Source organism: Eptesicus fuscus, chromosome 13 (genome assembly GCF_027574615.1).
Source record: "Eptesicus fuscus isolate TK198812 chromosome 13, DD_ASM_mEF_20220401, whole genome shotgun sequence".
NCBI lineage: Eukaryota > Metazoa > Chordata > Mammalia > Chiroptera > Vespertilionidae > Eptesicus > Eptesicus fuscus.
This window is the reverse complement of record NC_072485.1, coordinates 29,751,236-29,766,582: the sequence shown is the minus strand read 5'-3', so window position 1 is coordinate 29,766,582 and position 15,347 is coordinate 29,751,236. Positions and strand designations below refer to the sequence as shown.

Below are 15,347 nucleotides of genomic sequence, written 5' to 3'. Positions count from 1 at the left end.
ACCAGTTCTCTAATCTGCTCAAAAATTACGGATGGTAAGGGTTGGAAGGAGCCCCTGAGCTTACCTAGCAAAATCCTTTCATTTCATAGATGAGAAAATTGAGACCCAGAAAGGGGGCGGGGGGATTGACTGAAGGTCACCCTGATAAAACTGGGAGCAGGCCTCTATCTCATGACCCACAGCTGTTTCTACTCATGCACGGTGAGGCCTGGAAGTTTCTACTCCTTCTGCTTCCATCAGATGGGCTCTATTCATTTTTCTTTTCTTAAATATATATTTTTTTATTGATTTCAGAGAGGAAGGGTGAGGGAGAGAGAGATAGAAACATCAATAATGAGAGAGAATCATTGATTGGCTGCTTCTTGCATGCCTCCTACTGGGGGTTGAGCCTGCAACTCAGGCATGTGCCCTGACCGGGACCTCCTGGTTCATAGGTTGACCTTAACCACTGAGCCACACCAGCTGGGCTCTATTCATTTTTCAGTGAGCAACTTTTCACCAGCCTTTAATCTAATGGCTTTCTCCAAGTATTTGTGCACCACCAGCAGCATCAGCATCATGGAGAACTTGCTGGATATGTCAGTCCTCTGGCTCCATCCCAGACTTGCTGAATCTGTGTTTTCACAAGCCCTTCAGGGGACTTTAATGCACGCTACAGTTTGAGATGCCCTACTTCAATGTTAGCCCCACCCACCCGGTTAGCAAAGGGATCAGACCCATCTAGTTTCACAGCTTTTTCAGTTTGGCTCTTCTGGTGACCTAAGGCAGAAGTTCCCTTAAGTTACCTGCGAAGAAAGAGAGCTTATTGTAAATTGTGGACAGGCGCTGGAGTGGAAGGCTACCATGAACCGAGGCGGCTCTAGGGACCGTCACTGCTCTGCCTGTTTTCCCCTCGTCCTCTCCCACCTGTGCTGGGCTCCTCTCTCCACAGATCCATTCCTTTCCTTCCTACTCTTTTGTTCCTTCATAGCTGGTATTTGCCTTTGATCTACCATGACCCGACTATGAGGTCTGAACCATTGCATCCTTTTGCTTTTTCCCTTCCCAACTGGAACATTTTTTTCCATATAGCTTTTCCTACATTCCTGCAAAGGGTGCCATCTGGCCCCACTCATCTTTTGAGCCAGGCCCCATGGGTCAGATGCTCATCCAAATGACCACCCACCTTTGGTCTGATGCTTTTTCCCATCTACTCCACAACTGGCAGGATGAGTGAGCCCTTGGGAGAGGGGGGACTTCTGGGCAGTGATAGGGGTTTCAGGAGGAAATTGGGGGAGGGAGGAGGAAAGCACACATGAGACTCCCTCCACTGCCCCTTTATTGTCCACCCCACTGCGCTGTGAATGAGACAGGAGGGAACTCGGCAGTGGGGTGCACCGGCTTGTCTTACTGAGGGCTGAGTTGGAGGTGAAGGTTGTGTTATATTACATGACCCTACTCTTCACTATACTGCCAAGGTGGGGTGGCCTGGAAAATATGGGCTGCAGGTTATCAACTCCCTAAAAGTCACAGAATATCCGTGCCTGGGAGGCACTTCAGCCACCACCCAGCTCAGTGGTTCTCAGCCCTGGCTGCTCATGAGAATCCCTGGGGAGTTTCATTTATTTATTTTTGTTAATCCTCACCTGAGCATATTTTTCTATTGATGTTTAGAGAGAGTGGAAGGAATGAAGAGGGAGAGACAGAGAGACACATTGATTGGTTGCTTTCCAGAGATTGAGTCTGCAACCTAGGTACGTGCCCTTGACCAGAATCGAACCTGGGCCCCTTCAGTCCGTGGGCTAGGGACCTGGGGAGCTTTTAAAATGAATTTTAAAATTAAGTCAGGGGATTCTGATTTAAAGTCCCCCTCCCCTGAGTGCTTTTTGTAAAAAAAAAATATTTTATTGATTTTTTACAGAGAGGAAGGGAGAGGGATAGAGAGTTAGAAACATCAATGAGAAACATCGATCAGCTGCCTCCTGCACACCTCCTACTGGGGATGTACCTGCAACCAAGGTACATGCCCTTGACCGGAATCAAACCTGGGACCTTTCAGCCTGACGCTCTATCCACTGAGCCAAACCTGAGTGCTTTTAATGCACTCCTGTAACCTAGACCCACTGCTCTAGCTTGACCCTCCTAGTTTTACGGGTGGGGAAACTTAGGCTCAGTTACATGAGGTGACTGCGGCTCTCTTAAGTATCTCATTTCTAACTTGGCTCTAGAGTTTGGGCTATTAATCATAAACGAAGCTGGAAGAGATCCCCGAGGCCTGCAATCCCACCCTATCATTGTTACTGAGACTAAGGAGCTAAGTGACTTGCCTACTGAGTCACAGTCAGAAAGGGGGTGCAGGGGCTTGAACCCAGGTCTCCTGACTGCTGGCCCAGTGCTCTGTCCATCACACGTCAGCTGGAGGACAGAAGGGGCCAGATGAGGAGCTAAGCAGGCCCAGCTGCAGACCTCGTGCTCACTCTGCTCCGGGAAGCCCTGCCAGCACACAGCTGGAACAGTTTGGCAGAGGAGCCTGGGCGTAATTGGACATGGCGCAGGCTCGGCCAAAGGAATCAGCACTTTTGGGTCCTGAGGATGGGGAGGAGGCGGCTGGTCTGACAGGCTAATCTTTGCTTTCTGCCTGCCTCCCAGTTATGCCGAGTGTGTGCGTGTGTTGTGGTGTTCCTGATGGGCTGACAGCTGTGTTGGAGTGCAGATTGGGAACTGTGCCCTATGTCAGGGGTCTTCTGGCATCTGCTGAGATGAGGTTGCCTTCATTTTCCAGAATAGCTTTGGTCAAGGCGCTGGCACCCATTTGTGAGGTAAGTGGCTAGAAATGGCTTTCGTGGGCATTTAGGAAGCATAGGCCTGTGCCCGGGAGCCCCTTTGTGGAGAGGGGGTAGTGGTGGAGGTGGTTGAAGATAAAAGGGTTCCAATGTAAAAACAGGAAAAAATATACACGAGGCAAGGGCTCACCAGACATAGTGAGTGGGAGCCTTATCCCACCTTTTAAGGAGGTTACGGCGAGGAAGAGGAGATAAGAAAAGTAATGCCCCTTTTAAGCTTGTGAGGAACTTTTCCAGTGATAAAGCATGTTCGCACACATTTAGCTCATCTGACCTTCACAACAACTGCACAAGGTAGGCAGTCCCTGTGATCCAGGCTTGGGGAGGTGGGGAAGCCGGGCTCCAAGGCCACATGGCTATTAAAGGGGGAGCTGGCCCACTCCCTCCGATTCCAGCCCCAGTGCTCTGTCCACCATGGCATACTGTGTGTGTGTGTGTGTGTGTGTGTGTGTGCGCGCGCGCCATCGAACGCACAGACGGGTCACACAAGGGAGTTTATGTGAAGGCAAGAATGCAGGTGTTGATTTCTGAAGTGTCATGGTTACCAGGGCCACAAGAAGCTGGACCGTGAATGCAGTAAACACAGGGAATTGGCTCTGGGTCAGCTGCAAAGTCTTAGATAAATTCGCCTTAGTTTTCATCTGGGTAAGATTGTTGTAGGGCTCAGAGATAAAGACGTGAAGTAAGTAGCCTAGGGCCCACCATGAGCATCATACATGTTCACTAAATGGTAGCTGTTAATATCCTGTGTGCGTGTTACTGGCCTGTGTGCAGAAAGCCACCTGTCTGCATGTGACAGACAGCAGCCTGGCTCAAGGCCATTGGCTGCCGGCTTTGTCCAAATCCAAATATGCCTTCAGGTAGCAGCCCCACAGAGCCTCTGACTGGTGAAACCAGGTCCCGCGTCCTACCCTCACCTTCCTCACTCTCCACAGCATCTAAGTCCCCACAGGTACCTGCTAAAGGATTTGCTAGTTAAGCACAAGTATTGATCGTGTAAGGTGTGAAGCAAACAACAGAGGTTGGAGGCATTTCAGAGGACTGAGTTGCCCTGTTGGTTTATAGTTTAGATTCTTGGGTGGGGTGACTGTGTCAGATGGCAGATCTTGGGAATGCCGGGTCAGGCACATCACAGCTGCTAAGCACCTAGATGGGCTGGGTCCTTTTCACGTGGAATCTCACAGAATCCTCACAAGCAGTCACTTGAATGGGCGTTATTCCCATTTTACACATAAGGAGACTGAGGAGGTGCTAAATTAATTATCAGAAGTCACCAGGAGCTGAGATTCAAGGCCAAGCCTTCTGGGTTCAAAATCTGTGCTCTTCCCACCACTTGCAACCCAGCCCTCGTCACCCATGAAGGTTGGGCTCCACACAGAGGCTGGGAAATGTCCCAGGTGTGTGCCTATTGCTGGGAGCCCCAGAGGACAAGGAGGGTGAAGTCAGAGCTGGTCTGGAGGGAGGCAGCCTGGGGCGGGGACAGTGTTCTCTCGCCCTGGACAGCAAACTGCAGTGCATTGGCTTCCTCCTCGCAAACCTTCCTGTTCTGTCCTGGCTTCCCACCCAGCCTCACCTCTGGCTTTCATCTCTTCCAAGTCCTCAGGGGGCATTCCTTCCCGCTAGGCTAGCCAGGCTCCCTGGCCCATGCAGAGGGTCAGCCAGGGAAGAAGCAGGATGGGCAGAGGAGGCTCCACAGAGCCCAGGCCTTCTGCTGTGTCTCCTTTGCCTAGCGATACTAGGTGCCCGGAGACACTCCGCTATCTCCCTCGTGAGACGATGCAGAGCCTCAGGCTGGTTGGAAGTTCAATTTTAGCACCAGCTGGACCTAATTAGCTTGGGGGTAGAGGGGCACTCCCTTTCACAGAGGACTCCATTGTTGCTGGGAACCTGGCAGGCCTGTTTATCATTTCAGAAACCGAGAAGGAGCTGGCTCTCTCGATCTTGGCCTCAGAGCTGTCCTCCCTTCAGATGCTAATCCATAAAGCCATTCCCAGCCAGGCCTCAGATGAAGCTCAAGGCTGGGGTGGGGCCCAAACTCTCATTTCCCTCGGGACCAAGGCAGGTGTGGAATCAACACCTGGAAAGCCGCCAAGTGGAAACCTGGAGCAACAGCTCAAAATGTCACATGTCATATGGTTTAATTGGGTAAATCGCCTGAAGAAGGGTTCGCAAAACACATGAGGGAAGTCTGTACCAAGAGTGACGAATTCAAGAGGATGGTTCCTTTTGCCTGAGCCTGCTTCAGCCCCTCCCAGCCTGGGCCCAGGACCTGGCTGCAGCCTTCCCTCCCAGGAGGGGCTCTGGAAACGGCATCTAGCAATCCTCGCCTTAGACTCCAGGGCAACCAAATATTCCTGGGGCTGCAAGGACTCCCTTGCCCGAATGCCCACTCCCAGACTACTGGAGGCAGCTAACTGGAGTGGTTGCCTGTCCCACTCTGGCTCAGACTGCATGGGTTTGAGTCCTGGCTTTGCAGCTTATGAGCTCTGTGACTTTGGGCAAGTTATTTCTCTGTGACTCAGTTTTCTCATCTACAAATGGGATGATTATAGTACCTACTACTTATGGGGTTGTAGTAATTAAGTGAGTTAATACATGTAAACTTTTTAGGATAGTATCTGGCCTTTAGCAAGCAGTTATCAGTATGCTTTTTTTTTTCTGGTTCCAGTTCAACTGTGGGTTCCGTGTGGGTTTGCACCCCTGTTTTTCGCGCTATGTGCCCAGCTCTTGCAGCATCCCCTCTACACCCACTCAAGGCTAACCAGATCCTCTGAGCTCAAGTGGTTGGCAAGGCCCCATTTCTACCCACATGGACCCCATTCTGCCATGTTCCTCTTCATCTCTGATCCATTGAGAACCACCAGTGGGGCCTGCACCTGAGTCTGAAACAGCTCCCCATTAATCCATCCCCCAAGTGGCTGGGCAGAACCCCTGGTCAGTTCTCCTACCCAGCCCCTCTACTATCCTATTTCATCCACCATGAGGTCCCAGAAGCCATACATTCTAGCAAGAGGGAGGTGAGTGCTTGGATTCAATTTTCATGACCCAGATCTAACGTCACCTCTTTGGTGTGGCTTTCCCTGATTCCCAGTCCGAATTCTGATTTCACTAATTGCCTGCCAATGGTGATCTTGGACAAGCTCCTCTTCTCTGGCCACCTCAGTACCCTCATCTGTAAAATGGAGATACTGTTACCGAGCTAAGCTTACAGGACATTGGAAGGTTCCATTATAAGCCAATAGGTGTGGAGAACTAGCTCCCCTCCTCTAACCCTCCTTTCCAGGCGCAGGAGATGGGAAGATACCCAAGTGAGCTGACTACTCCGGTGTCTACACAGCCTATAAAACCAAGCCCTTCCCTGGAATGGCTGTTCCCTCCTTCTCTACATATGGAATTCCTAGTCAACTTTCAAGGACCAACCCAAATATTATCTCTTCTGTGAAGGAGTCCTGCTGCCCAGGGGAAAAATAAATTTTCATCTCCCTTGTATTCCTGTAATTCCTATTGTCCCTGTTATATATCCTATTCCTTGTCCCTGTTATATATCCTATTATATATAACTTATATTATTATTACCTCTCCCTCACTCTGCTAGTAAATCGCTTGAGGTCAAAAACAGTATTTCGTTCATTGGGGTAACTACAGTGTCTACACGATGCCCAGCACCTAGTAGTTGCTCCATAAATGTTCATTAATTCAAATTTAGTCTAATGCAGGGGTCCTCAAACTTTTTAAACAGGGGACCAGTTCACTGTCCCTCAGACCATTGGAGGGCCGGACTATAGTTTAAAAAAAAACTATGAATAAATTCCTATGCACACTGCACATATCTTATTTTGAAGTAAAAAAAACAAAACAGCAAAAACACCTGCATGTGGTCCGCGGGCCGTAGTTTGAGGACACCTGGTCTAATGTGTTCCCTGGATTGTGGAGTGGGCTCTGGAGGCAAATTCTACCTTCATGGGACTGTTGCCTATTCAGGTTTCTGACCCTTAGACTGGTTTGCCTGGGACCAACAACAGAATCCACAATCTAGTGCATAGAGTCTGTGGAAGGAGGGATTCCACACAGCCTGGGAGTGGGAGGTGGGAGTGGGACGGCCTCAGAGTTCCATAAGGTCTCAGCCGCAAGCCAGAGGAGGCAGTGATCCATGCTTAAGGGCTAAAGGACCTCTCTAGGTAACACTGGGTTTTGAAAGAGCCAAATCATGTCTGTAGTTAAATGTGTTAGTTCATTATATGTTCAATGACTCTGCTTTCTTTCTACAAATTTAGAAGTGCATATGCATAACATGACTCTACATTTATTAATCCTCCCTTCCTTCTATAATAGTTACGGAAGGAAACAGACATATACATTTATGCCAGACACCTTGTCCATTATCACATCTTACCCCAAGAATGATCATTTGAGGTGGGCGGTATTATTACCTCCATTTCAGAAATGTGGAAATTAAGGCTGAGGGAGGATAAGAAACTTGCCCAAGGTCAAGGAGATAGAACTCCCAGCCAGCACACAAGGCTACTTTCCCATTTGAGAGGCAATTACCTGCCAAGCACTGGTCTCGAATACACAATGGATCTGACATGTTTCCTACCCTCCAAGAAATGAGCGTTCCAGGAAAGAAGACTGATATACAGATAATTAAAAACACAAAGTGCACAAATAAAACCATGGACTAGAAGTCTGTATAAGAGATTGTGGGGGAGGCTGAGAAGGCAGTGATCAGCTCAGCGTGAGGGGACCAGGGAAGGCTCCTCAGAGCAGCTGACTCCTGGGGTGGGCCTTGAAGGGTCACCTGGATTTTGATGGGTAGAGAACGAGGACAGGAGAGAATGCAGGAGTTTGAGGCAGAGGGGACCACATCTGCAAGGGTGTGCAGGAGGAGAACTCCAGATGTTCTTGGGCATGAAGACTATAGATCAGTGTAGCTAGAGCATAGGACTTCTGACTATGAGCTGGGCTATGACAGGCTTAATTTTGTCAAAGTGTTGCACTTGTTTCTTGAAGGCCTAGGGCAGTGGTCGGCAAACTGCGGCTTGAGAGCCACATGCGGCTCTTTGGCCCCTTGAGTTTTTAGCAAAGGCCAGCTTAGGAGTACCCTAATTAAGTTAATAACAATGTACCTACCTATATAGTTTAAGTTTAAAAAAATTGGCTCTCAAAAGAAATTTCAGCCGAAACCGGTTTGGCTCAGTGGGTAGAGCGTCGGCCTGCGGACTCAAGGGTCCCAGGTTCGATTCCGGTCAAGGGCAGGTACCTTGGTTGCGGGCACATCCCCGGTGGGGGGTGTGCAAGAGGCAGCTGATCGATGTTTCTCTCTCATCGATGTTTCTAACTCTCTGTCCCTCTCTCTTCCTCTCTGTAAAGAATCAATAAAATATATTTAAAAAAAAAAAAAGAAATTTCAATCGTTGTACTGTTGACATTTAGCTCTGTTGACTGATGAGTTTGCCGACCACTGGCCTAGGGGGCTGCTGATGGCCTTGGAGGAGAGAATGACTGGAACTGAGCTGCACTGTGCAGGAGGGAGGACCTGGAAGCACTGTTTCTGAGTAGGAACTGGGAGGTAAATAGGGTCCTGCATCCTTTAGAAATGTACCATGAGCTCCCCACGTCTCTTTCCTGTTGAAAGAGGCAGATTAAACACCACGACTGCTCCGGGACCGTGGTGCAGTGTCCCACCCCAATAGAATTGCAGAAGCATGGCTGCTCTGAGTGGGGAGGACATGTCTGCTTCAACAGCTGGACACCCCCATCAAGGCAAGGCCTGATACGAGGTCTCTGCCAGTGGTAACAGTGGGACCAGGAAAGGATGAGTACGGGCATCGGGGGTGCCAGTGACCCGTGTGCAGTGCTCATCCCAAATGTTGGCTTTAGCACTGGAGGACTGTTTTTCCAAATGAACAAAAGATGTTCTAGATCCATACTTGCATGTTCCTCACATGGCACATAATTTATAAACAGATTTATAAATTCTCTATGAATGTGAATTACACATCTGTGCACAGTGCATTGTATATGTACATATGTCTAACACAGACTAAAACTGTGTTCCATTATGTATGATAAACCACGGTGGCTCATTAGTGCTAGAATTATAGTACAGATTGGTAATTACTTTTGAAGACCTTTTGAAAAGTCTCCCATGAAAAACAAAAACACCCAAGCAATCTCGTTGGAAAATTGCCCCCAAATTCTTTGGCTCGAAAAGAAAACGTAGTGCCAATTTTTTTTTTTTTTTTGCCTAACAAAATGACATTTTAAGTGGAATCTGCGTCAAGCCCAAAGGAAGGAATACTGGTCCTTTGAGTCAGCAAAAAAATTCACTCTTTGCTGTCCGAAACTCCGTTATTCATTGGCGCAGACTGGCAATAGAGCTGTTGGTATTTTGGAGAGGACCAGAAAAATAGGGGTAACAAGGGAGACATTAGGTAGATAATGAGAGGAAAAAACTGAAATGCCTCTCAGGCCAACTCTGGACAACACATCGGGCATTTATTCTGAGGTGCAGAAGCTCTGCTATCCTCTTGCTAGATGCTCTCTCAGCTCATATCTCTGCTCACGGAGTCATTTTCCTGAGCAAGGGCTTAAAATCAAATGCCTCCTTGTTGGGCTGCTGGCCCAATCAGGATGTAGCCTCCTGAGTCCCAATAAGCAAGGGCAGCAGAAAGAACTGATAGCAGACACCCCTCCCTGCGCCCTGGCCCCGAGGTGGCTCACCGGGGCCTGCGGAAGGTCAGGCCGTAGTGCTGACAGGCCAGCCCCACGGTAGGCGTGTACACGATGGGCATGAATTTCTCCACGTCCGACGTCAGCACGCGGTAGAAGAGCTTCTCATTCCGATCTTGGAGTGTCATGAGAATGATGTACCTTGGAGAGGGAGACAAGAAACCACGCTGTTCACATGAGCAGCCTGTGTGGCAGCAGGGGAGGCCGCTCATGCAAAGACCCAGGGCTCCCACTCAGCTACCTTCACAGGCAAATCACCCATCTCCCCAAACATGGATCTCACCATCTATGAAATGTGAAGAGTATTATCTGTCTTATGGTGCTTGTTATTATATATGGTGTAGGTCTTGTCCTAAGTACTTTACATAAATTCATTTAAAACTTCCAAGGACTTGTGAGGTAGGTACTACCATGGTTGCTATTTGAGAGACAAAGGAGACCGAGGCACAGAGAAATGAAATGACTCACCCAGGTGGCAGAGTCGGGATTTGAACCTAAGCAATCTGACTCCAGAATCTGTGCTCTCAACCACTGTGCAAGAGCGTTAGTTATGTTATTATTATGTGGACATTAATGAATGAAACCGAACAGTAACATTCTGAGGGTGGAGTAGGGGCAAGGGCACACCGGTGCTAGGAGAACTGGCCTCTCCTATCACACAGGGCTGGTTCCCGTCACAGCAGAGTTCACAAGTGGCCGAGGACCAACTGATCTCAGGAAACATGTTCCTCCAAAATCTCTCTCTTGTCTATTCCCTGAAGCCTGAAATCACTAAGCCCGGGAAAAGAGCCTTTCATTCACATGCCTAAAAATGCAAAAGCCTCTGGGAGAAACAAAAAAACTCAGGGCTTAGAATTTACAGTGAGGTGTGAGTGATTGCTGATATCACAACCTTTCCGGACCACAGTTTGGGAGAGAGTATGGAGGCACTTGAGATCCTAGACTGGAAGGGGGTGAGATCCTGCAGTAGGGGAATGACTTCTAGGTGTGAAGTCAGGGTCCTGGGTTTGAATCCCAGCTCTGCTGTTTACTAGCTGTGTGACTTTGGGGAAGTCTTGTAATATCTTGGGGCCTCAGCCCCAAGGCACTGGTCCAGAATGAAAAATTGTGTTTTAGAAGGGATTTTGAGGAAGGGAGGGTTTATGCTTAGAATAGCCAAGCTCTCAACTCATTTCTTGTGTAAGAATTTCTTATGCAGTAGCCATTTATACACATCTCTTCCAAGCTCTGTATTCAGTAATATCAAATTGATAACTTAATCTCAGTCATGGTGAGATTATTTACACCATGAAAATGGGCAAATACTAGAAATCAGGGCTTCCCCACCCCCCACCCCAGAACAGGTTATTAAACATTTACCAGCACACCACTGCCCTTATCCAAAAGAAGCTGGGAGCCTCCTTAGCATTTCCTCAAGCACCTGCTGGAATGAGGGGCCCCTGGGAATAAGGGGGGGGGGGGGAGGCAGAGTAGTCAACAGAGAATGTTCAGTAAGTCAGGATCAGTCACATCTCCCACCCCCAGCCTGGCGTGTCTTCCCAGGCATATAAATGATGTCCATCCCACTGACTTTAATTTTTAGAGTTGAATATCTTTAGGAAAGAGGATTTCACTTTGGGATCAAATTCTTTTTTGTAAATTCAACAAAAGAAGGAGGTTCAGATTGTTCAAAGTTAGGACACATCTCATGTTGTTAGTTGGAGTCATTGTGTACTTTCTGGTTTGCTCTCCAGGGTGACATGGCTAGACCCAGTCTGAGTGGGATGAACAGAGGAAGAGAATATCTGGCCTGTGCTGGAGTATGGCCTTGGAGTTAATGTGAATAATACACATAGAGGTTAGTGCTTCAGGAGTCGGGGGATTATCTTCTGCTGCTTAGAAGCAATGGATGCCATGGGGGGAACATAGGCAGATGGGTGTGATGACCCTGATAAGCTGCTGAGCTCTGCCCCTAGGGGGACAGCCACACTCTTAACGATTCAAAGTCTTGGCCATTGAGCTCTATAGATACGTAGGGAGAACCCTCTTTGCTTCCTACACTTCAGCAAGGTGACATGTTTATTTAACACGCTCTTACATAGTATGTACTATATGCAAGGCACTGTTCTAAGCACATCATAAATACTAATGTATTTAACCCTCATTATAGCCTTCTGAGTTAGGAGTGACCCAGAGAGGCTAAGTAACTTTCACTACTAAGAGGTAAAATGATGGTGTGAATTCATTCTAGCACTAGAGTCTAGCCTCTTAGCTGTGGTGGCAGAGAGGTCAACAGCACAGATTCTGGAGCCAGCTACCTGTGGTCAAGTCCTGGCTTTTCCATGTGACCTGTGGTCACGAGGTGGTCACAACTTTCTTTAGTAAAGCTGACCCTGCCTCTTCATGTCTATGACCCCACTGTTGAGAACCCAGAAGGGTGGCAGGATTATTCACTGCTCCCCATAAGCCGCCAACATATGACATACCAGGTCCTTCCCAAGCTGTCCCTGTCCATTTCTCCGCTTTTCTACTATGTTCCCCTTGTTCAGGAACCTGGGCCATATACCATGTCAACACACTTGTCCCTATAGCTTTACTCTACTTGTTCTCCTATGAAATGCCATCCGTGAACCCACTGCTGTCTGCTGAAGTCCTGTTGGTACTTCTGGGGGTAACTCAGGTCCCACCTCTTCCCAGTGGCCCTCCCAAATTCCACTGGTTGGAATTCAATTTCTCTTCCAAGTTCTCCCAGGACATGTCGACTGCCTCCATCATAACAATCCCTGTCCCTTAGGGAGATCACCACCCCTTTGGAAGGTTGGGCTGGGTTTGGAATTTCTTGGAAAGGCTCTCAGTCTTTCCTGGTTGGAGAGTATACAGAATACACTATTTGGACCACAGGAAACAGTGGAGCCCAGGTCTAGGCAGAGAGAGCAGTTGTAGGCACTGACTTGTCCAGGTCGCTCTGCTGCCTCTCGTAGGATTTCATGACCCGGAGGAGCTGGATGTCCTGGCTCAGGAAGCAGGGAGGGATTAGGCCATGGATCCCAAGCTGCATCCTTTCTTCAAGTGTAAAAGCCATCCCCTGGGGAGAACAAGAGCGAAACACACACACATAAATGGATATGCAGGAAACCAAGGAACAGGACAGGTTTCTACAGACAGGCCAAAGTCACTGTGACTCAACAGAACAGGCCTGGGACTCAAACCCCACCTCTGCCATTTGAGTGGCCAGGCAGTCTGTGCCAGTTGCTTTGACTCTTCTGAGCTTCAGCTTCCTCCTGGAAAAGTGGGGGAAATACCTACATTGTCATTTTTTGGCTTGGTTTTTGTTGAAGTTATTTTATTTTTTAATAACTTCAAAATTTATAGAAAATTTGAGACAATAGTATGGAGAGTTGTCATAGATCCTTCACCCAGTTTTCCCTATTATTAATATTTTACATTGGCATGGTACATTTGTTAGAGCTAATGATCCAGTAGTGATACATTCAGAATCATATAGACTGGCTTCTTCATTTAGCAATAGCGCTTAAGGTGAAGAATAGTCTCTTTAAGAGATGGTGCTGGGACAACTGGATTTCCACATGCAAAAAAAAAAAAAAAAAAAAAAAGTTGGACCCTGCCTCACATCAAATACAAAAATTAACTTAAGATTAATCAGCAACCTAACTATAAGAGCTAAAATTATAAAACTCATAGAAGAAAACATAAGGGTAAATTTTTGTGATCTTGGATTTGGCAATGGATTCTTAGATATGACACAAAAATAACCAGCTACAAAGGAAAAATTAGATAAACTGACTTTATCTAAAAACTTTTGTGCATAAAAGGACACTATCAAGAAAGTGAAAAAACAACCCACAGAATGGGAGAAAATATTTGGAGATCATCTATTTGGTAAGGGTTTAATATCCAGAATCTATAAATAACTGCTACAACTCAACACAACAAGACAAACAACCCAATTAAAAAATAGGCAAATGACTCAAAAAAGACACTCCAAAGAAGATACACAAATGACCAATAGCACATGAAAAAATGCTCAGCATCATTAGTCATTAGGAAAATGCAAATCAAAACTACAATGAGATACCATTTCACACCCACTGGGAAGGCTGTAATTGAAAAAAAAAACAACCACAGTAAATAACAAGTGTTGGTGATGATGTAGAGAATTTGAAATCCTTGTACATTGCTGACAGGAATGTAGTGTTGCAGCCTCTATGGAAAAATATTTTAGTGGTTCCTCAAAAAGCTATGACCCCAGCAATTCTACTCCTATACCCAAAGGAACTGAAAGCAAGGACTTGAACAGATGCATGGATGCCAATGTTCATAGCAGCATTATTCACAACAGCCAAAAGGTGGAATCAACTCAGGGGTGAACCAACATACAAATGGATAAATAGAACATATGTATGTACAATGAAAATTTATTCAAACATAAAAAAAGGAATGAAGTTCTGATACATGCTATTATATGGATGAACCCTGAAAAATTAGGCTAAATGAAATGAGCCAGATATGAAAGAACAAATGTTATGTGATTCCACTTATATAAAATAACTAGAATAGGCAAATTCATAGAGACAGAAAGTAGATTAGAGATTATAATAAAGTCTGGGGGTGGAAGGATTGGTGAGATATTGCTTAATGGCTATAGAGTTTTGTTTGGGGTGATAAAAGTTTTGGGAATGGATAGTGGTGATGGTTGTACAACATTGTGAATAGACTTATGCCACTTAATTGTACACTTAACATGGTTAAAGTGGAAAATATTGTTATATCCTAGTATACTTTACCACAACTTAAAAAATTAATAATATATTTAATACTCAAAACCATTGAATCATACACTTTAAATGGATGTCATGTGTAGTATGTGAATTATCTATAATAATAAAAGCATAATGTGATAATTAGACCAGGGATGAAGCCAGGGCTGCGAGGGAAGCCTGGGTCCCGGGTGCCAGAGGGAAGCCAGTGCTGGCAGCCGGGGGAAGGAAGACATACTCTTGCACAAATTTTGTGTATCGGGCTCTAGTAGTTCAATAAAACTGTCTTAAAAGAATTCTTTGCATGTTTTAAATACAAGTCCTGTATCAGACACGTGTTGTAAAAATATGTCTCTGAGTATGTGCCTTGTCTTTTTATTCTCTTACCAGTGTCTTTCAGAAGACAGCATTTTCTGCTTTGGGCACTGGCAGATGAGATGGGGAATGAATAGAATGTCATGGAATCTGCTTCCTGACCCAATTAAGCCCTATGGGGACAGTGTCTGCTGGCAGAAGTGGCAGGAACCGTCCTCATAAGGGTCACTGTGAGACATGGGCACACAAGTTGCCCCACCCAAAATGAGAAAGTGCAACACATGGTGAAAAAGAGAGTCCTTTTCTGTATAGCACTCAGGTGGCTCTGCTGGTGTGAGGGCTGGTCTAGTACTGCCTCCGCTTCCTCAGCTTTCTCACGGAGGCCCTGGCAACCGACACAGTGGCAAACCCCTGAGTGGCCTCTGAGTGGGGACATCAACAAGGAAGGGACCACAGTCCTGGGGGTTGGGGGGGGGAGTGTCCCAGAGTTGTGTAGGCAGCTGAGAACAGTTTTTAACCAGCCAACCAATTAACTAACTAACTAACTAACTAACTACTAACTGACTAAACTAACACTGTCAGTATGACCCCCATTGTATTCAAGGCTGATGACACCTAAGGCAACTCTGGGTAATGAGCTCCAAGTAATTTGAGGTTCCTCCTAGAAGTGAAGAAGGCTGTGTAGGTGATAGTGAGACCTGAATTATGCTGACCGGAGTCT

The 15,347-nt window shown here is 46.8% G+C and overlaps 1 protein-coding gene across 4 annotated transcripts in view; it reads right to left on the bottom strand.

The window, feature by feature from the left end:
• The window catches only part of ME3 (malic enzyme 3), a 177,806-nt gene that overhangs the window by 83,287 nt on the left and 79,172 nt on the right, over window positions 1–15,347 (bottom strand). For all 4 annotated transcript variants that reach the window (XM_008153624.3, XM_054725247.1, XM_054725246.1 and 1 more), the window contains 2 exons: window positions 12,485–12,618; window positions 9,546–9,695 (listed from right to left, as the gene is read on the bottom strand). In XM_008153624.3, the coding sequence (XP_008151846.1) occupies window positions 9,546–9,695; window positions 12,485–12,618 (284 nt within the window). The remainder of the gene's footprint in view (window positions 1–9,545; window positions 9,696–12,484; window positions 12,619–15,347) is intronic.